The sequence below is a fragment of the Pseudochaenichthys georgianus genome, chromosome 12, assembly GCF_902827115.2.
Source record: "Pseudochaenichthys georgianus chromosome 12, fPseGeo1.2, whole genome shotgun sequence".
Lineage (NCBI taxonomy): Eukaryota > Metazoa > Chordata > Actinopteri > Perciformes > Channichthyidae > Pseudochaenichthys > Pseudochaenichthys georgianus.
In genome coordinates this window covers 11,738,757-11,760,359 of record NC_047514.1, presented here as the reverse complement: position 1 = coordinate 11,760,359, position 21,603 = coordinate 11,738,757, and the positions used below count along the sequence as shown (strand labels likewise).

Sequence of the window (21,603 nt, the reverse complement as noted above, 5' to 3'; positions counted from 1 at the left end):
CTGTTGGATTTCCTAACAGCTATTTCATAATTCAAGTTAAGAAGTTAAGATTGAATATAATTTATGCTTTTATCTAGTTGCTCTCTTTGCTTGTCTTCATCCCTCTCTGAACTAACATTGCCATTAATACTATCAGCCTAATATGACTCACATTTTAACATACTTATTAATTTGTAAAGACCCATTTATTTAGACTTGCATTAGTAGTTTTACTGCTCATCAGTCAGATCCATGATTCAGTTCTAAATACGATTATCTAATGGCAAGCTCAGATGTTTTATAGAAGATTTAAAAACCCAGAATAGGTGTCCTGCTGATACACATGTCTAGTGGTAACAGCAGGAAGAATTACACTAACCTGTAAACATGTTATTGTTTCATGCTGTTTTTGTCCACTCTTTGTCATGTTGTTCAGTGCAATCATTTCCACCTGAAAAACGACCAGGCTGCAGAATTAATCAGAAGTTTAAAAAACGAAAACCAAAAAATATTCTGTAGATACAAGGAGATTTTATTTAACATTTTTGTGTACAAACATAGGCTGCAAATGCCTTCCAAACATGTTTGCCCTCAGAATACAGTATTCCTTTGTTACAGTTCTACAAGCAGAACACTGAATATTGAACAAGAGGAACAAGAGTTCAAAAATCGCAGAAGGTAAAGAGAAAGTATTTGTGGTTGGTCAGCAAGTTTCATTCTCAGCTTAACATTGTGTGCCAAATAAAATCAAAACGGGTATATTTCCAAAGAGTCAGGGAGTCTAACTTAATGTAAGTCTGGTGGCGTAGAAGTGGCAGCAGAGGGTCATTTGACAGTATTATGGGAATGTAATAATTACCAAATGGAGGAGAACTTTCATATAGAGCAATATGTTCCACATCTTCAGGCTATTCAACAGATAAATTAAACCTTTTTTGTTGTATTTACTTTTTCATGTACAGAGGGACTGAGGTTATGGAGGGTACATGCAGTTACACTGACAATCAACAGACCAAAAACAATGCAGATTCTAGAGCAATATAAGACTCTTATCTCCTCTACCATACACTGACAGCTTGTCTTTTCAAAGAGACTAGAGGCGTACCGGCTCAATTCTTGACGATCATACGTCAGCGGACGCCAAAATAAATAATAACGGAAACCAGATAATGTACTCTCTAGTATAATACATATTATACAACTTCGTGGAAAATGAGAGAAGTTTGAATTCTGTGAATCTACCTTTTTCAATTGACAAGAACCTGCATCTGCAATTCAGTTATTTAATCAAATAGCTAAACACTCACAGTGGGCAGTCTGTACAACAAGTTGTACAACACGTCAAACTACAGAGATGAGAAATGGGCTTTCGTAGGTGTTTGGGGGGGTTGTGATTCTGGGACAAAATATCAACAAACAGTAAAATAAGACGTACATTTTCCCAAAGAAAGCACACCATATACATTAATATAGCTTCAGATGATATTATATCATAAATAAATAGAACTAGGAGACCTTCTTATACCAAACAGGGACAAAACATAAATAAATTAGATTAAAAGGCATTAAAAGGAGCTGAAAGTTTAAGAGCCAAAACAAAGACGAAAATGTTTTAAGACTGACTTTTTAAAATTACAGCATCACAGTACGATGAAGGTGACAGTAGAGCATGTACAGTATGAGCTAAGACCGTGCTTAAGGTTAAGGTCCTGTCTTAGTCTTTAAGAGAAGGAAGGTGTGTGGCTGTCCTCAGCAAAGGCAACAGGAGACTGAACAACGTTTCAGAGTACCACAGGCGCTTAACAAAAAAAAAAAGTGTCGAGGCACGATAGGGTAGAGTGTAGGCAATCGGGACTTGTTTTAAAGGGTGACAGACGAATGAATGAGTGGTGGATTCACCCGGTGTCTCACATCCTGACATATAGATGATGAAACAATGTGGGCATGCTACAGTAGGCCAAAACTTGTGGAAGTACATAAAGGGACTGAAGGCATGAAGACTTTCAGAATAAAAGCTTAACATAATTTTGGTTGATATAATAATTATGTTTTATGTATATTTATCGAGTGACTTAAGATTTAGAGAGTTGATATGTATCTGAGAATGACTTCTCTTGCCTTAAAAAGTCCAAAGACATTTATGTTAACTTAAAATGTGTTATCAATAACATTGACTCCACTAAGTCATCTCAAACATGGACACAAGCCCTTATCAGATCAGGTTAACTGCTCAAATGGTTATAGTTTTATATCTATATCTAAGATATTCGAGAGGAACAACCGTGATATTTACCATTGGCATGAGAAGGATATGCTGCGATAATGTAAACCAGATACTCACGAGTTACAAACATCCCACATGATGACACAACTGTGAAAAAGACAGCAATAACACACAAAAAACAAAACAATAAAACATGCCTGCATGTTAAATCTAGGAAACTGAAATCAAAATGAGAAATATATACTTTTTAGAATCAAAAACACATCTTAAGAGCTTTCATGCTTAACCGTATGAAGAATATTGAAAGGGACAAATTATAAGGACATTTCGCCGTTCAGGAGAAGATGAAACAAAAATAATATTCCTTCATAAAAACCAACAGATATGCTCTTCATTGGACATAAATGCAGAGTGCTCAGGTCACTTAAATTGTAATACAGTAGTTTCTAACATTGTGTGAGTGCACTTCTGCAGCCAATGATTAAATGGTACAAAATGAGACAATGTCATATGTGTGTGAGTGTGTGTGCTCTATTATGACATTGCATATTGTCTACACTAGACAGGCGACGGTCTCTGGATGCGAGACGTTTTTCTTGCCGAGGAACACCCAGCCGTTAAAGAGCGTGTGCCTTTTCCACAGCAGCATACAGTATGTAACTACAATGTGTGTGTTACCTTCAATAATAATATCTAAATGAATAATCAAGGCTGGACAGAACAGCTGAGTGGTTTCTATAAGAACAAGGCTAAATCCTGCTTATTTACTGCAAGACTCAAAGTCAAGGCTAAGACCTACCACTTTCAGAATCAAAACAGAAAAAGAGCTCACATAGAAAAACAAAGCGACCCCTTTCCCCCCCAAAATAAATTACAATAATAGCATCAATGATTATGCTGTTAAACAAAAAGAAAGAAATATTTAAGATTATGTACATACTGTATCTGTAAATACAACCGCCTCCTTTTTTGTCTAGAAACAAACAAAAAACATATTACTTTTGGCAAGATGTCCTATGTTACAGTAAGAAGGACTTTTCGTCAGCAACAATATGAACACAGACACTTCCTATGTTATAAAATATATTGCTTCCTCGGTGTTCAAGCTGAAGACTACCTTGAGACACAAACAACACAAATAGAGGACATTTTGCTTTTATGGACGTGAAAACCGCAGGCAGTCAGATTGCAGTGTATTTCTAACCATCGGGTTCCTTTTTTTGTTCTTCTTCAAGCTGTAGCATTTGTCTCTGACTCCCACCTGGGTTTGTTTACGTTGTAAACACTAAACCATACAGGTGTTGGCTTCCTCACCCAAAGAACGAAAGCCAGTATCGTGCCGATGTTCATCGTCAACTCCTAGAAATGTGTTCTCTTGTCTTTCTCAGAAACAATGGGCTGAGATGACACAGTTAGGATGGACCTCATCAGGAAATGAAGCAATGTTTGAGATGGATCAATGAAAAGTCTTGAGTAGATGATTGTCCAAAATAAACACAGATAGAAAACAACGCAAACACAAACTTACATGTAAATTCAGATTTGATGGCAAACTAATTCAAGGATCAGGAAAGACGTGTTTTGTTCTCTTATGGACTGACATTGATCTTGATTTTTGAACCACAATTGCGTTAAAGCTGTAAAGACCAACAAACAGCGTGGTGGAGAAATGTAGATGGTGAATGTAGTCAATGAAGGAATCTTACTAAATATCATGTAATGAGAGATATGAACACCAAGGCCCTCACATCCTCAGAGCTTCGGAGGTCCAATGGCGCTCTCTTGTGTTTGAGGAGGGCAGGCATCACCAGAGACAATCTTTTCCATCTGCAAGAGTCTGGTCAGTCAATTAAAAAACATCCTACTATAGGCTCACTTTGAGCCACGGTCCGTCTCGTTTCTCTCCTCCATGGTCAAAGAATCAGGGTGGCAGAGTCAATATTAGCTCTATACTTCAGTGGAGAAGAGGATGCTCTGTCTTTTACTGTCCGGGGTGGGGATCGTCTCCAGCTGGAGGAAGTACAGCAACACCTGAACCTGCGAGCGAATACAAAACAGAAGAGACATATGAGATTTTAGATGGATGAGCTTTTAGTTAGAATCCTGAAAATCAAAGATGAAATGCCAGAACGAGACCAACCTGCGCCATGACTTCCAGGGACCAGCTGTCCCCCATGCTGATTGGCTGGGTGGGGTTTGCGGGGATCTTGCTGTCCTTCTCGGAAGGCCTCAGCAAGGTCGGCCCGAAAACTGTCGCCAAGTTGTGGAGAGACATCTTGTTGATGCTCTCCTTATCTGCCACCCTGAGGAGAAGAAGACATGACGTCTGTTAGTGGCATAGAGAGATGACAAGAGATCATGCCTGCGATGTGCTAGTCTGTACTTTTGGTACTTTAAGTATATTTTGATGCAAATACTTTTGTACTTTTACTTGAGTAACATTTAGAATGCAGGACTTTTACTTAGTGGTATTCCCACGCTATGTTACTTCTACTTTTAAATAAGGACAAGATCTGAGTACTTCTCCCACCATTATATATATATATATATATAGTAGTATAACATTTTGACATATTTTGTTATATATTGTAGTTCAATTTGCACATTTTGTCCTAACTTCATATGCTAATATAACAAATATTCTCTTCTTATTGCACATTTTTACTTTAAGTTATGTTTATATTCATATGTGTATTATATTTTATTTCGTTTTATGTTTGTATTTTTAATTTTAATCTTAAATGGAGCAACTGTCAAACAACATAATTTCTACCAGGGTACAGATGAATCTGATTCTGATGTATATTTCTCAGTTGAATGCACCACCTGTATTGTTATGGCTTTCTCTGCATATGTTAGCATTCCTGTCTACATTATTTTAAAGGATGTGTGTGTTTCCTTACCTCTTCATGTGATCCAACAGGAATAGGAATGTGACCAGGTTGGGCTCCGGCAGTGACAGCAGTAAGTTCAACATGCAGCTCTCTTTGGCAACACTATCAGACAGGTCTGCACAGAGAGAACATCATTAGACTGTTTCACATCCTGCCAATCAAGCTGCAATCACCAGTAATTAGATATATTTGAGAATGTCAATATCCCTGGGACTTACTAATGCCGCCTGCAAAGTTAGGGTAGAGATCATCAGTGAAGAGCGGCTCTGGCAGCTCTCTGAAGTAAAGCTTCAAGGTCCCAGCGATGGCGTTGACATCCATCTCACTCATCATCACTGACACGTCTTTGTGATCTGCAGGAGAGAAGCAAGACCGACATGAAGACAGGAGGGTCCAAAAGGGACACGATAAGATTGGAAAACACCTCAAAACAAGCAGCAGTTGCCATCCGCTCATTCTGAAACCGTAATATACCGGTACACACAATCCACGCAAGATACATATACGATTAGCTGACACAAACATGTTAAGTTCATACACCTGGCTATCATTTCACATCAGAGAAACCACTTCATGTTAGCTCACAGTTAGCCACACAGCTACAATAATGATCACCTGATCAACAGAAATAGAAAGATTTAAAAAAAGTTTCCTTCAGGTGAGGATCAATCTCAGAATGCTTTCTAGAAATGCATGGCAGTTACAGTATTAATCTCACAAAATGGGATGTTAAGAGAATCTATATCTTTGGCATATTTAATATTGTACATATTAAAACTAAATATAATCTTTTTGTCATCCAATTTATTTGGCTTCTATGAAGATTTTAGTCCTATGTCTTTCGTTAATTTCACATAAAAACATTGGATTTGACCGGAAATATGGTCATATTGATTGGTTTACAAGGGACAACAGTACACATGACCTCATTACATAATGTACACAAAGCACACACTGTATGTAGATGCAGGGAATACTCACTGGTGTCAAATGCGGTCTTCAAGGCCTGAATGTCAGTGGCCACTCCTGATACTCGGTAGATGCCCACCTCCTCCATCCCCCTCCTCTCAATCTCCTCTAGACACTGCCGGACGATGTAGGGCACCTTGGAGCGCTCTCGCCTGGATGGAGAAAAACATTATTGATCAACACGCAGTTTACATTGGTAAAACTCTTACCAGCAAGAAAACAGAAAGCAACGAATGTTTTGTTTATCGAGACAAAAGGAAATGAAGAAGGCTAAAAATGGAATGCTGTGTTTTGCATTGTTAGAATGACTGCTTCAGGCTCTGCAGCACTGATTTGTTTTTGCTGCTAAATCTAGTTAGCGTACTCATTATCTCTAATCCTAATTGATGTCACCCATCAGGGACTACAATGGCCACAAACACACAACACACTAAGGCATCTAATAGCTCCATTTATCTGGAACAAACTCCCAGAATCCTTCAGGTCTGCTGCAACTCTTACTACTTTTAAACCCAGGCTGAAGACTTTTGTTTTTGCAGGTGCTTTTAATTGAACTATTCATATCTTACACTGCACTGTAACTTTTATTGATGTATTTATATATTAGCTTGTTTTATCTTTATTTGATTCTCTTTTAATCTCTTTAATGACTGTTTTTAGATGCCATTTTAAAATGTGTTTTTGCTCTACTATTTTAATGTTGTCATTTTTGTAGAGCACTTTGAATTGCCTTGTGTTGAACGGTGCTTTATAAATAAACTTGCATTGCCTCATTTTCCTCCTAACTTAATTTGACCAAATAAATTATTTAGAAATACATCGTTTTGTATTTTCGTATAATAGGGGGAATGCTCTTCAATCTCACATCACAGTTCAGCTAGATTCCTGATGTATTATCTTAATTTGCTTGATTTATGTAATTGAAAGATTTTATTAGCTTAGTTTCAGTGCCTCTAGTTTCAGACAGTTTTTTGTTATCCGTTAAAGCCACTGCTTTTAAAATGCAAAAAATCTACACATTCTCACATCTCAAATATCTCATATGTTGAGATATTGTCTGTTATGTTCTGCCAAGCAATACTTTATCAGGCCTCCCAAAAAACAGGCAAGAAAAAGTAGAACTGGAGTTAAACCGTAGAGACCTGCGTGTTGAAATGAACTCACTTGGTCACGGTGGAGATCTTGACTCCGAACACGCCCATTGGTTTCCGTGAGGGCATCCTCTGCAGGCTGAACTCTCGGGTGGTGAACTTTATTGAAAGTTTAACCTCGATCTGACACAGGAAAAAAGGGCTCAACGTTAAAACAGGTTGTTACGAGCCATCTGCAACGGCTTTTGCTGATCTTGAGGAAATTCCACCATGTTAAAACCAGATGTAGACTCAAATTAACTGCTGAACCACGTCCTTACTGCTGTGTGCTACTTTAACATAAATGTATTGGAGCTAGAGTTACACCTGAGAACAATTGATGTTTAAATACAGGAAAGCAATTACAACAATGTACTCACCCCGCTCATTGGAATAACTGTTCTCTGCCAGTCTTTGCCTTGGAGAGATGCAGGGTCAAGCTGGAGGAGGCGACACAAAAGGACAACACAAATAAGCATGAATTATATTTCATTTGAAGATAGGTAATATTTCAGCACATCCAATTGATTCTTTGAGATAATCATTACCAGTCTGTTCGATCATGCTGGGTGATTAGTTTGGTTTACCATGTGCGGTGGTTAGAAGTACCAATGTACACAAACAGTATGTACATTAAATCAAGTGATAGACTTAAGGACAATTTACAGTTTCTACTACATTTTAGAGGCAACATTCACTTTTTAAGTCTACTACACTTATTTGAAAGATACAGTACAATACATAATATTATATATAAAGAACTTGTCCTTTTTTACTCAACTGGTGTGAAATTCAAATTCATTTGGAGTTGGTCTTGTATCCATGTTTTGTAAAATAATGTACATTTTAGCACTTTTTTTTTAATTATGTATATGCACGGTACCATTGTGAAAGAGAGTCTTGATCTTCGGTTTTCCCATGATTAAATAAAAAACTACCCATCTGTTGGAATTTACTTTTTTTTATACAAAAAATATATGAATAACTCATGTGTGTGTTTGAAATGTAGTAATTAAGCCAAAGAGGGTTGTCGGCCAAGGATCACTAGTTTCTCATGAACCACAGCTACATGCATTTTTCACGTTTACTTTTATTGTGAATATTATTTTATCTTACATACTGTTGTCCTACTTATGTACTGCTCAATTCGGCTCAACAGCAGTGCCTTAAGGTTTATTTGCAACAGCAGTACAAATCTTCTCTCCAGTGGAATGTTGTATCTTCCCTTCAATGTATTTTCATAAACAAATCTCTTCCGTGTGAAGAGTGTAAATTCCCACCCAAACATCGCAAACACACTTTGATTGTATGGACCCCATAGCCGTGTCTCTTCATATCTGAGTACTCACACACACACACACACACACACACACACACACACACACACACACACACACACACACACACACACACACACACACACACACACACACACACACACACACACACACACACACACACACACACACACACACACACACACACACACACACACACACACACACACACACACACACACACACACACACACACAAATGTGCTGTATCTTCTATAGACTTATCGATCGAAGATTTAGAAGGCCCTGCGCTGTGTTAAGATTTTTTTTGATAAATGACATATCTTTAAACATAATTTATGCAAACACTGACATAAAGTGTGGGTTAAGGTAGTTTAGAAATGCTATGTAAAAAGACAATTATTACAGTGAATATAAATGGAAACATGCATACAAATAATCACGTTATATATAATGTAATTTCAGATGAATTTGAATGCTGGAGAAAGAAAAGCGCCGGACAAGCGTTAAATAATAAATGTATTTTCTGTTAGTACATATAGTAGTGAATAACTAGAACAATGTTCCCCTTCTCTTCTTCTGTATTTGTGTAACTACGTACATCTTGGACCAAAATAGATTTCAATTTTAAATGACGAAACAATATTAATCTTTATAACTATATAGGACTAAACATGTCTCTGTATATGTGGGATGGATTTGTATACAGTAATGAAATCAAATGTTGTTTGATAGCAAATGAGCTACCAAAAGGGTAAACAGAAATAGAGTCACAGCTGCATAAGGCAATAAAGGGCAAAAATAACAGACGATGACACAGAATAAAGAGAAATTACCATTCAAAATCTACTATCTTTACATGTGTGAGAAACGCATTTAGGGCAGGTAAATGATAGTTTAATATCACCTGGATATGCATGTGCTATGTGTTTATGACATGATGTTCTTCTACTGCGGTATTTTTCCTGCCCTGGATTTATGAAAATCCTGCTGAGCAACTTTCTCACCACTCTGTGTGTTTGGTTTCGAATGACATCATCTTTCAGAAAGCAATCATGCCACAGGATTACCAGAGGAGCCACTAGGGGGAGCATGAGACTGTAACTCACAGTTTGGTATAAAACAAGTTTAGTATAGTGAACACGTCTGCTTCAATTTGAGTTTCAGGACAAAGGCTCCTCAGAATAATGACACAAAGCTAATGTGTACATATTTAGTTCTCTGCTTACTACATTGAAATTGTCTCGTAAAAAAGTGAACTGCTGTACTAATGGTTTTGTATTTTGCCACTATCCTAGCTTTTTGTTTCTACGAATTGTTGACAGAAAACACAAAATAAGGAATTACACATCTTCCAGACACCAAAAAATATCCTTTTGTCTGTTTTAGTGGGTGTCAGCAGTGTATGATATCACACACACACACACACACACACACACACACACACACACACACACACACACACACCACACACACACACACACACACACACACACACACACACACACACACACACACACACACACACACACACACACACACACACACACACACACACACACACACACACACACACACACACACACACACACACACACACACACACACACACACACACACACACACACACACACACACACCATCATGCTGTTAGAGGGGGAGCAAGGGATGGATGCTTTTCGAGGCAGTGCAACAAAGAAGAGACTCTAGTTTATGACTAGATCTTTCTGTATCTTTGCGCTCTCTTTGTTGATCTCCTGAGTGACACTTGGCATTGTCCTGCAGGCTGCCGTCGTCTTGGCAACACAATCACCTGCTATCTAGATGTGCTATCAACCTGCGATCAGCCAGTCTGCTGAGGACAGCGTCTGTGTTTTTTCTTCTTCACGGTTTCATCAGGATTGTGGGACTTTTTACGGACAAAGCAGCCTATAGTATTGATGCAATATGTGCGGGATGGCATTGCTGTTACTCAATAACCAGTGTCTGTGAGTAAGTGATATTTTAAACATCTGAACCTGGCAGCATGATAACATATCAATGACAAAAAGAGCTTTTCGTCATTGTGTACATCCTGACTGAGATATTTCTCTCAATTTAACCAATCACCATCCATCCATTACATTATGGGTTATTCATCTAATCAGCTGATTCTTTTAACATCATGCTCAGTTGAAGTTGTTCATTGAGCAATAATATAGATTTCATGCTTTGTGGCAGCCGTGGTGACATAACAGCCTATCAGTAATGAGTCATGGTGGGTCTGCTGAAAGGATGGGGGTGTGGGGCTGAGGTGTGTGTGTGTGTGGGGGGGTTGACGCAGGGTTGGGTTGTAACCATAGACTGGGTTGTAACGGAATACATGTAACGGCGTCACGTAATCAGAATACACAAATCAAGTAACTGTATTCAGCTCGTGTTACATTTGAAAAACGAGTAATCTGATTACAGTTACTTTTGTAAACCTGAAGTGAATACATTTTGGAATTATTGGTGGAAAGATTTCCTCACAAAATTGTCATTTAATATTCATTACTAAAGGTACAGCCGAATCATCACAGCGCACAAAGCCTATTACCGCCGCAGATGGACCAAAAAAAGGGAGCGTTTGAAAAAAAATCGCAGGTCTGCTCAGTGAAACAATAACAACGAAACATGGAGGAACAAAAGTCTGCGTTTAAATCGTGTGTGTGTGTGTGTGTAGAGGTGTGTGTGGTTAAAACACATCAGCCTGCGGTCGCCCTTTAGCCTTTCTAATGATTCTGAAGGTAAACACAGTGAAGACGGTGCGTGAAAGGCGGTGCGCGAAAGGCGGTGCGCGAAAGGCGGTGCGTGAAAGGCGGTGCGTGAAAGGCGGTGCGCGAAAGGCGGTGCGTGAAAGGCGGTGCGTGAAAGGCGGTGCGCGAAAGGCGGTGTGTGAAAGGCGGTGCGTGAAAGGCGGTGCGTGAAAGGCACTGTACGCTCCTCTTCTCAGAGGCTGAGTTAACCCTCCCGCTGCCTCCTGGTGCTGCAGAGATTTCATGAAGTGAAGGAGGTGTTCCTTCTATAAAACAGCTGCGGGCAGCAGATACTGTGAGAGTCACAGACATGAATTCATAGATCAAGGCAGACTGGTGCATACACTCTCCTGTTTTGCCAATCCGGTGCTTGAATAAATATAGCTCTACACCCCTGGCCGACATGTCCTTAAAATGAAGTCCGAGTTCGACATTTTAATTAATGTCCTGCCAACACTGGCATTAAAACAGTAAAAACACGTTCAGTCTCCTGTTCACCAAAACATACCCATCTGTGATGGAAAAGAAAGTAATCCAAAAGTAATCTAAAAGTAATCTGAATACGTTTGAATACTTTTTTAAGACACATAACTGTATTCGGATTACTTCCAGAGCCATGTATTCAGTAATCAGTAACTGATTACATTTACAAAGTAACCCTCCCAACCCTGGGTTGACGTCATGACATACTTGGATCTGTCCTTTCCCCATGATGCGGTCTGAGCTCTCTCCATCCTCTTTGTTCGGCTTTGTCTTGTTGTAACACTTCTCGTAGCAGAGCAGCCTCAGGGTCTGAGAGCCCTCCAGGTCGATCTCAAACTCCTAAGGGGAAGAAGAAAAAAATTATTAACAAAATATATGGTACAAAAATGTCCAAGAATTAAGTACAATGTCACCAATGGAGAGGGGAATAAAGGCAAGAATGGCAATACACGTCCAAAAGAAAGATCAGCATACACCCTGCATTTGAGTTGATACATCCCACCACACAGCTGACCATAGTTCCCTGTAATTATGTTCGGGAGCGCTCTGCATATGTTTTGAACATCATTCTGGGGCCCACACTGTGTTGGTTCACTTAACATTTGGACAGATGTGAGTCATCACCAGCAGCCCCTCATTAGCTGATATTATTTCCACTTTGCTGAGCAAAGAGTCTTTGGGTCCACGATGGAAAAAAAACTGTGCCGCAGATGAACAGATCCACTGATTGTGTCTCAAAGCTCTCCTCTGTTAGGTTGACCTCTAACATCCAGCTGTGTCATTAATGCATTCATGTGCGTGTATTTGTGCTTGCTTGCATACATATGCAGTATGCATACATGTATGTTTTTACTATATGTTTGCAGGGGTTACTCAGAGATGTACAGCTAACTGATTACAAGACCAGATGTCTCATACATGACAAGCAGCACATGTGCTTATATATGTATGTATGTCTACTGTATGTTGGTTGAAAAGAAACAAACATGTTTGTTGTTTTGTAGTCAATTTCCTGTTGTTTGTCTTGTCTTGGCTGATACTTCACTAAATCCACTGTTTTAATTTGTAAGGTAAAATTGTAAATGTAAATTGTAAATCTGTAACCCTGTAAGGTGTCCTTGGGTGTTTTGAAAGGCGCCCCCCAAAATAAATGTATTATTATTATTATTATTATTATTATGTTGAATCGTTTTTCAAATAAAATATATATGACATCAAACCAATCTGTGCAGATACCAATTACATTTTTATATTTAAAAGGACTTTAAACTTGCAAAAGATACAAAGGCAGTGGGTGGAATTTTACAAAGATAAAACTTGATATGACAGAGATTTATGTTATAATTTATCTAAAAGTGTGCTCAGTTGAGATCTTGTATTTGACCTCGGACTGTGGAAACTAGACAGCGTATTATTATAGAAAAAGAAAAGCAGATTGACTGTCAGATGGTTTGTCTAAACAGTATAGAAAACTATTTCCACTTTGTCTTCTACTGTACATTTCTGTTGTGACTACGCAATGCTTTGTAGCAAGATGTTGGGTAAGATAAAAATAGATTTCGATTTTGTTAAAATGGATGCTCCACAAACACTGAGATAAGTGCTCCCATCTGAAATATGAAAAAAGTCAATTATCTGTTTTTTTATGTGAACAACTCATTGGGCATACTGGTTTTGTATATGTTTTTTGTCTGTTTGCAATTTAATCCCTTTTTGCTTTTCCACTTTGTATAATGCAGAGATAACAAGGTCAAGATTGATTAACTAAGTATTTAGTGTTTCACCATCGACTTATATTATCTAGAAATACTTTGCAGGGACATTTTATCCAAACAGTAAATCTGCAGAGTCACATATTTACAATGTGCTATTCTCATACCTCGTTCCATTTGGGTTCAGTAGTGTATCGATACACTCTCGTCTTGGCTTTATTTGAAAAGAAGCCAAAGGAATCCACCTCCATTGTGCAGTAGAGATCTGAAAGAGAGGTTTAAAAACAGAGGACATTTATAAAACTAAACAAGTGTGCTGTAGTTTGTGAATGCATTACAGTAGCAGAACTGACTACATGATGTTATCCACAGGAAGTCAAATAGGAATGAATCACATTCAATTTGTCACAATGTTTAAGAAGATGTGAATTTCAAAAATAAAACACCGTGTTCTACTTCTCAGTGGTCAGTAGAGTTTTCTCATTTTGTCTGATTATCTGTATTTTCGGCTGTGTGCATGAAGGCTAAAGGGGAGTGACTCACTCAAGCTCTGTTTGAGGCCGGAGGCAGAGTGGACGATTACATTCAGGAACCCGTGGAGACCGGGGGATTCATCCTCTGGAAAAACAGTCAGCGGGCAGAGAGAGGAGAGAGAGGAGGACAAAAAGTCAGCGAGAGTGGATTAGAAAAGCATGCAGATCTGTGTTTGTTTTGGAACCAAATCAGACACGGAAGGAAGGGATAAAACTGCCCTGGACAGAGAAAACACGCTGCCTAAACCTCTGCCTACTTTTCTATCCTCACCTAAATCACAGTTAATAATCACAATCATTTTTTTACAGGACATTATTAAGAAATACAGAATGATCCGTGCGACCTTTTTTCAGTAAACTACGTTTGAGTGTAAAAACGAGTGCCTTACCTTCTTTATTGATGCTAAGTGGAATGTGGTGTACAGTCTGCAGTTTGACACAGGAGCTGGTCAGCATTTGCAGCTCCATGGAGGTCAAGGAGGACGTTTTCAAACCTTAAGGGAAGACAGTAAATGCTGCTTGTAAATGACACTGTATATTGGTCTTGCTTTCTTAATCTCAAGGCTCTCGGATTAGTACTGGCCACATTGAGCTTTATATCTTTCAAGTGCCTAGGATGTTCTTCACAAATAAAATAAAATGACATTTCTAGGACACTTACATTTCTTCTGCTGTTCCTTCATTATCTCCCTCCAGTCGGCGCGCTCATAGTCGGACGAAATCAAGAAACTGTAACTCTGAATATAAACACAAACATACTGTTATTTCATCCTCAATTGATATGAGGAGAGGCAGACACACGTCATCTGTGCACAGATACAATATTACAATTAAATGTCATGCATTCTTTTCCAGCTAACTTCAACCTAATAACATTTTATACAGAGAATGCTTCATACTGACACGTTTTTTTAACAATGAGAATGGAAATCATCTTATTTTTTTCCTTTATATTACATTACATTGCATGATATTAAGATAGCAGAAAGACTATGAATGCACTTATTGTAATTCAATTTGGATAAAACCCATGGCTAAATAAAATCCAATGTAATGTCATGGATATTGTGCTGGGAATAAAGCAGATGATGACCAAAATAGAGTAAAATGAGAAGGAGGGAAAGAATATAGAGAAGAGGAGCGTACAGGGGAGCAGTAGGAGGAGGGGGATGGGGGTAAGAAACGATGATGAAGGTGTCGTTACCTTGCCGTTCTTGTTGTAGACTCTAATCGGCAGGCTGGGAGCCATTAGGAGGAGCATCGACTCCTGCTCGAACAGCTTCTTCCTGAGGCGGTCGATGACTTTTGAGCCTTTGTTGGCTCTCTGAAAGCACACAGGTGAAAATGACCTGTGTGACCTTGTGTATGTCTGTGTGCTGAAACCTGATAATCATACATTTAAATGTGTTTCCAAATAGGTCATTCAATTATTTCTCCCAACTGGAAAGTAGATTTTATAGTTCCTGAACTTATTTTTGTGAAACGGTGTCTACCTTCTCTCTCTGAATCTCACTGCGGAGGTGTGAGATCTTGACCCTCATGGCGTCCAGCTCTTCGTCCGGGACCTGTGGGATGGTGAGGGGCTCCGCTTCCTCGGGACCCTGGAAGGTCAGCTCGGTCAGGGGGATGTACCACTTACTGTCATACTGTTGGTTTTTACTGCAGGGGAGGACAAAAGAGAGGGGATGGAGGGATGAGATGAGTGGATTGATAAAGAGGGTTCAAAGGTGTGGGTGAATAGGGAGGAAAGGGGACAGTGGAAATGGGAAACGAAAACATGATTATTTTGCAAACTCTAAATTAAAGTGCTGGTTTTATGTTGGAAATAAAATAAATGAGGCTTAAAATAACTGATACTAACAAAATATTTAGATGGTAGATAACTTATCTATCTAGAGGTTTCTATTAAACTTTCCGAACATTTTCTGAAACCTTTTGTAACACGAAGAAGAAAAAGAAGATGGACATTTATTGATATAATACAGGGATTTTAACCTAAGAAATAAATGTTAAACTATAATGACATAACATGTCCTACTGCAGTGCTGGTAATTCATATATTTGAGTGTTCTTCCCAGTCTCTTACCCTCCGATCTGTTTCTTCAGCTTGGCGCAGAGCAGCAGATCAGAGAAGAGGAAGACGTGCCGCAGTTTCCTCGCTCCCTCCACCAGCTCCACCACGAAGCTGTCCCTCAGAAGCTGCCGGTTCTGTGGATACAACACACAACACTGGTGATCAGTACAGATAAGTCAAGACTAATGGAGCCACCTCAGGGGAAATGTTCTTGTTACAGTCCAAAAAAATAAATGAAACAACATTTTTAAAAGGAGAAATATAGAAATACTAAATAATATTATGTTTAACAGATAGTAGCATACAGATTAGCATGATGCCTTTTTAACTCATACATGATCCATCGTGGATAATTGCACCCAAAAAGGTAATACACACATAGTCTGTTTACTAGATAAATGAAAAAGGATATACAAACATAATTATAATAACAGCCTTCGTTCATCAGAAGCGAACCTCCTCTCTATCCCCACACGAACCAAGCTCCAAACCTGGGGGGACAGAGCCTTCTCCATTGCTTCCCCCACCCTCTGGAACTCCCTTCCAAAACACATCAGAGACTGCACCGACCCCCCACTTTCAAAACACTGACCAAAACACACCTCTTCAGACTGGCTTTTAATTTGTGAATTATGCTGTGTTGCTGTTTTAATATTTATTTATTTTTTATTTCTATTCTTTATTCTATTTTATCATGTTTTGTCAAACCCCTGTAAAGTGTCTTTGAGCACCTGGAAAAGCGCTTTGAAATCAAATGTATTATTATTATTATTATAATTAGAATAGAGTAAAACCGGAGAGGGTCAGTAACTCTTTCACAATATGTGGATGTGTAAAGCCTTTCTATTGTTGCTGCATCCTAAATCCTTATTCCTTCTCTTCTCTGCCCACCATACGAGTCCTCAAAAACACGACAAGAGGAGACAAATAAAAAACCGAGTGAAGATGTGAGGCGGGTGGCAGGATTTTGTTTTTATTTGCTGCAGCATCCTCAAAAATGCGGCTTTATTGAAACATCAGTGACGATGCTCATGTGCAACCTAGTAATGTTTATTGAATAATACCCCAAATATTACCCGCAGAATGTTTGAGGAATTTGCATGAACTAAACTAATCGCCTGACAAAAGCTTTTGTCATTTACCAGCATAATCATCAATGCCCAGGTTCTAGAGGAATGAATGAGGTAATGGCAGCCTGGGAATCGCTGATGTCAGACTACATAATGAGATGTGTAATACTGTCATCTGCCAAAAGGGGGCAGTAATGTCCTTTTCTAAATTACAACACACATTTACAAGAACGGACTGAGAACAATAACTGAGCAAAGAAATACCAAGCCACCACTGAGTAGTAAACCATCCACCTTTACATGCTGATAACACTGGTTTTACTTTAAGCTTGAGGGAGGGTAAAAAAAAAGAAAAAAAGAACTGTGATTGTTTAATTTTGCTTTTTAACTCACCGGGAGAACAGGATATAGCATGGAAAGGACTTTGTCAATGAACACTTAATATTTGTGCCTGCTTTCATGTCCTAGTTGTTAAAAAGACATCATTCCTGTGTTCAAATATATATACCTTTTTTCTATCAAAGTTAAAAGAGTAGGCACAGCTAGTTAAAAAGAAACACTTGAGGTGCAAAGAACATTGACTTTCGCATCCTTATCTTCATCTGTGTGCCCCCCCTACCTCCTGCCCCCCCTCCATCAGGACCACACAGCCACTGTCACCACCAGAACACACTGGAGTGGAGCTGATGCTCATGTAGAAGAGGTTTTATGTTTTACAAAACCTGACTGGACATCTGCTGGCAAAGAGGAGGATCATACTGTGTCACTCGGTGTTAGTGCGTGATGGAGAGGATGACAAAGTCAGAGAGAGAGCCTGAGAGTACATCCCAAGGAAACTAAATGGCTTGAAGAGAAGACGCAGGACGAAAAAGGATCCTGATGTCATGCTGCAGTTTCAGACTGTAGATACCAAACCATGTGACACAGCTCCACTGCAGTCATCTGTTGTTGAGGTGCTTCTTTATGCACATGCGAGCACACATGGAGATCCTGCAGCAGATTACGGTTCTTATCCCTGCAATAAGGATCTAATAAAAATCTATTTCCCAGCGGGGAATACAATTATTCATTACCAGCTAGATAATGAAGCCTGAAATGATGTCGACCTGTGATAGATAACTTCCAGATGAGTGGCTTTCTGTCTATATGGCATATTTCTCTTGTGGATTCTGAGATGCTACATCTGTCAGGGAACAACTCGTCTCATTTCCTGGTAGGCTACATTCTGTGATGTTATACAGTCTGAGATTTGATGAAATTGCTGTTCAGTATTTACTATAAATTCCATCTCCATCCTTGTTTTTGGACTATGATGCCAGAAGAGCAGCACATCTATGAAAAGACTCCACATGTATTATAATCCCCCTGAGGATATGTTCTAGCTAGAATATAAAACAAGGCCCCATCTTTCGTTACTCCCATCAGTCTGTACTGTACAGAAGTAAGCATGAGACATTGGTCACACTGCTTCGCTTAGTTTAGCTCCTCATATACAACATTAAACTGAAGGAATGAGTAGTAGCTGCAGGAGCTTAAGCTATACTGCCGTCTATATTAAAAGCATATGCACAATCAGTCTTACGCTATCACATAATCACAGATTTGAGGTTAAAAGGGCATTTCATCTGTTGCCAATTACGTACAGTATATACATCATAAAGGGATTTAACTTTCATATGCCATTTATAAATATATATGGTAAAACTCCAACTCCACAGCCTAGCTAGCACGGCATAGCTTTCAGCCACAAGCTAACAGCAGCATGCTAGCTCAGGATGTCAACGTTAACGTGTTGATGTTTAACAATTGTCATGTTAGCAATAGTCACCTCTTACTTAAGCATGTTAGAATTAAACACTTAACACCAAGTACAGTTGAGGTTGAAGGGGTATTTCATCAGTTTAGCAGATGTTTTGTCATAAATTTAATTATATTTGGAAAAATGAAATGTCAGGTGTTTCACCAGATAAGTGGAAAAATGTAACGTAATGGTGCATGGCTATAAAGAAAAGAACGGTAAGCTACAGATTTCAAATAGATTTAAACAACAGCTGGATGTATACTAAACTTGTATAATTACTTCTTTTTCATTTTTATATTCTCCTCTTCCAACTTTAAAGAGTTTAGTTTTTTTAATCCTTGCTGACTGTAGCGTGGCACCATGGTACCACCCTACATCACCAGCAGGCTGTGGTCACATTACGAGAGACCACACCTGACCACACCTCACTGGGATGTTGGGTGTATAGCTTTCAGCCCACAGAGGCCAGGGCAGCTGTGTTTCTCATCTTTCCAAAATCTAGCCTCGAGTTTCTTTTAAATTGTTTTCTATGGATGGTCGTAGAGCAGACTGCAAATTAAGAATGTTGCCCCTTAATATGGAACAGAAAGCACACAGTACATTATGTTGGATTACTATAACGTTAACTAAAAAACAAATACTTATGCTGATGTTTGTATTGGATTAGACTTAATGTTCAGTTAGTAAACTGGACTTCAAATGACCAACTGGGAAACTACGCTGCCCATCAAGCTTCTGTGATAACCCTCCTCATTGATCCTATGATAAAAAGAGATAACATAAAGGGAGGGATAACAGCTAGATTAAGGATTTACAGGATTCCTACTGTGTGGGAGTGAATGTGAATTTATTTGAAGGGATAAAGCAAGACTGGCTACTAAAATGCTGCAACACAAAGGCATTTATATAACCTGCACATTCAAATTCTGCCATTAACTTTGACTCCATTAAAAGCACTCATTTTTGAATCAGTAAAAAAGAATAGCATTAATAATGCTGATCTCAACAGATGTGTTATTTAAACGCTGAATAAAAGGTTTAACTCGCTGAATGCCTGCAGAGACTTCTATTTTCTCATTTAATCAATGTTCATTGTTTTTTATCTTTGGTTGCAGACACATATTCTAGTAATCAGGAATCTGATGCATTTAAAAATGTGCTTACACTGCTGCTTTGCTCTGCAACTGGGGGGAAATACAAGCTGTCTCAGCGCATCAGATGACATTTTCACAATATTGAACAGCCAGTAGGAGAAATGTGACTTTCTCCGTTCTCATAATAGCTGACCGGAGCATCAGCAGCACGTGGAAGCGAGGCGATGTGAGGCAGAGCGGGCTGACAGCACAGAACGCAGATTAAATATTGACCATCTCCTGGAGGAGCCTTCTAAGAGCGTGTGCGCGAGTAATGGCATGAATTTACAAAAGATACATGTTTATTTTTAGACCGCACGCTTCAAGGGGCTTCTCTGCGCTGCGCCTGTGTGTTTTCTGTGTGTGCGTAAAACAATGTGTGTATAAGGGGACTAGTTTGTGTCATGACAGACAGACAGAGCACCAAAATACACACACAAACAGTCACATCAGGAGCACATGGCTCCCACAGGCAAACAGAGCAGAGCGAAGGGGGAAATTGAGATTTAGGCAGCGCCGTCATTTGCATTTTAATCAAGAAGCTTCTGTTTGTTCCCTCCCCTCGTCTCATTGGCCTCTCGGGGTCTCCGGAGGACACTTGTGCTGCAATGCTACTGCATTCCTCCACTGAACAGACCACAGGTTTCTCCCGAGTGTGAACACATGGAGTGACACTTCAGTGCTCCCTGAACACAATTTCAGGTCGGATCATCAATAAGCACTGTGGCCTTTTCCCTATTCTTAACATCTATCTGAATGTTTTTGTCTTAATCGACTTGATGCAATTCAATAACATCATGTTGCAAAAGTGCTCCCCAAGCACTCAAACCGTCAGTGTTGTTTTAACTGAGACAACAAGAAAAACCCCATGCTAATGTTTATAGACTTATTGTTCCTTTGACATTTATTTTTAAGTTGCAACGTATACAAAGTATTAAGTGTTTTGCGGTTTCTGTATCTGCTCTCTGCCTACTGTCTCTTTTTTATTCATTTTGCTTCTGGGCGACAATATTAATGAAAATGCAGCTAATTGGTGCCAGATCGCAAGTGCCCATCCAAGATATAGCCACGGAAATATCCGATACTTCAACGAAAAAACGTTACAGAGGCAAAGCTTTCTACAAAATGAAAGTGAATCAGGTGAATTGAAAGTAACAATCATTCATTGTGTAAAAACGACTGATTCAATTATATCAATGTCATTTAACCTGCGCTCATCAAATTTGTTTTGGCATCACGTGAATAAAGGATAATGAGGGTATCTCCTTTACTAAGTTAAACAATCAACCCGATCAAAGGCCTGAGTTCCCTTTTGGATATCTGAAGGCTCAGAAAAAGGACTGTAATGATGTTAATGTGCACAGACATCGTGGAGGGGTCAGAGAACAGAATCAGTAGAGCGGCAATTTAGGAGGGTGAGGGTGTAATGAATCCTATAACTCAAATAACTTGATCATTTTATGTAAAACGCATATAAAAGCAGCTTTAAAACACATCCTCTCTACTAAAAGTGGAGTCTAAGCATCG

The 21,603-nt window shown here is 39.0% G+C and overlaps 1 protein-coding gene across 4 annotated transcripts in view; it reads right to left on the bottom strand.

Annotated features, from left to right (window-relative positions):
- Nucleotides 1-490: 490 nt before the first annotated feature.
- bcr (BCR activator of RhoGEF and GTPase) overlaps nucleotides 491-21,603 on the bottom strand; it is an 87,822-nt gene continuing 66,709 nt past the window's right edge. The window contains exons 9-23 of one of the 4 annotated variants that reach the window (XM_034095746.2): nucleotides 16,085-16,206; nucleotides 15,492-15,657; nucleotides 15,203-15,322; nucleotides 14,660-14,735; nucleotides 14,388-14,492; nucleotides 14,009-14,083; nucleotides 13,633-13,730; nucleotides 11,961-12,092; nucleotides 7,577-7,636; nucleotides 7,231-7,340; nucleotides 6,079-6,218; nucleotides 5,316-5,450; nucleotides 5,107-5,212; nucleotides 4,344-4,506; nucleotides 491-4,240 (exon numbers count right to left, since the gene is read on the bottom strand). In XM_034095746.2, coding sequence (XP_033951637.1) covers nucleotides 4,151-4,240; nucleotides 4,344-4,506; nucleotides 5,107-5,212; nucleotides 5,316-5,450; nucleotides 6,079-6,218; nucleotides 7,231-7,340; nucleotides 7,577-7,636; nucleotides 11,961-12,092; nucleotides 13,633-13,730; nucleotides 14,009-14,083; nucleotides 14,388-14,492; nucleotides 14,660-14,735; nucleotides 15,203-15,322; nucleotides 15,492-15,657; nucleotides 16,085-16,206 — 1,698 coding nt within the window. In that variant the 3' untranslated portion in view covers nucleotides 491-4,150. Of the gene's footprint in view, nucleotides 4,241-4,343; nucleotides 4,507-5,106; nucleotides 5,213-5,315; nucleotides 5,451-6,078; nucleotides 6,219-7,230; nucleotides 7,341-7,576; nucleotides 7,637-10,112; nucleotides 11,564-11,960; nucleotides 12,093-13,632; nucleotides 13,731-14,008; nucleotides 14,084-14,387; nucleotides 14,493-14,659; nucleotides 14,736-15,202; nucleotides 15,323-15,491; nucleotides 15,658-16,084; nucleotides 16,207-21,603 lie in introns of those variants that run through there. The other 3 variants (XM_071204978.1, XM_071204979.1, XM_071204980.1) reach the window with 3 other exon arrangements.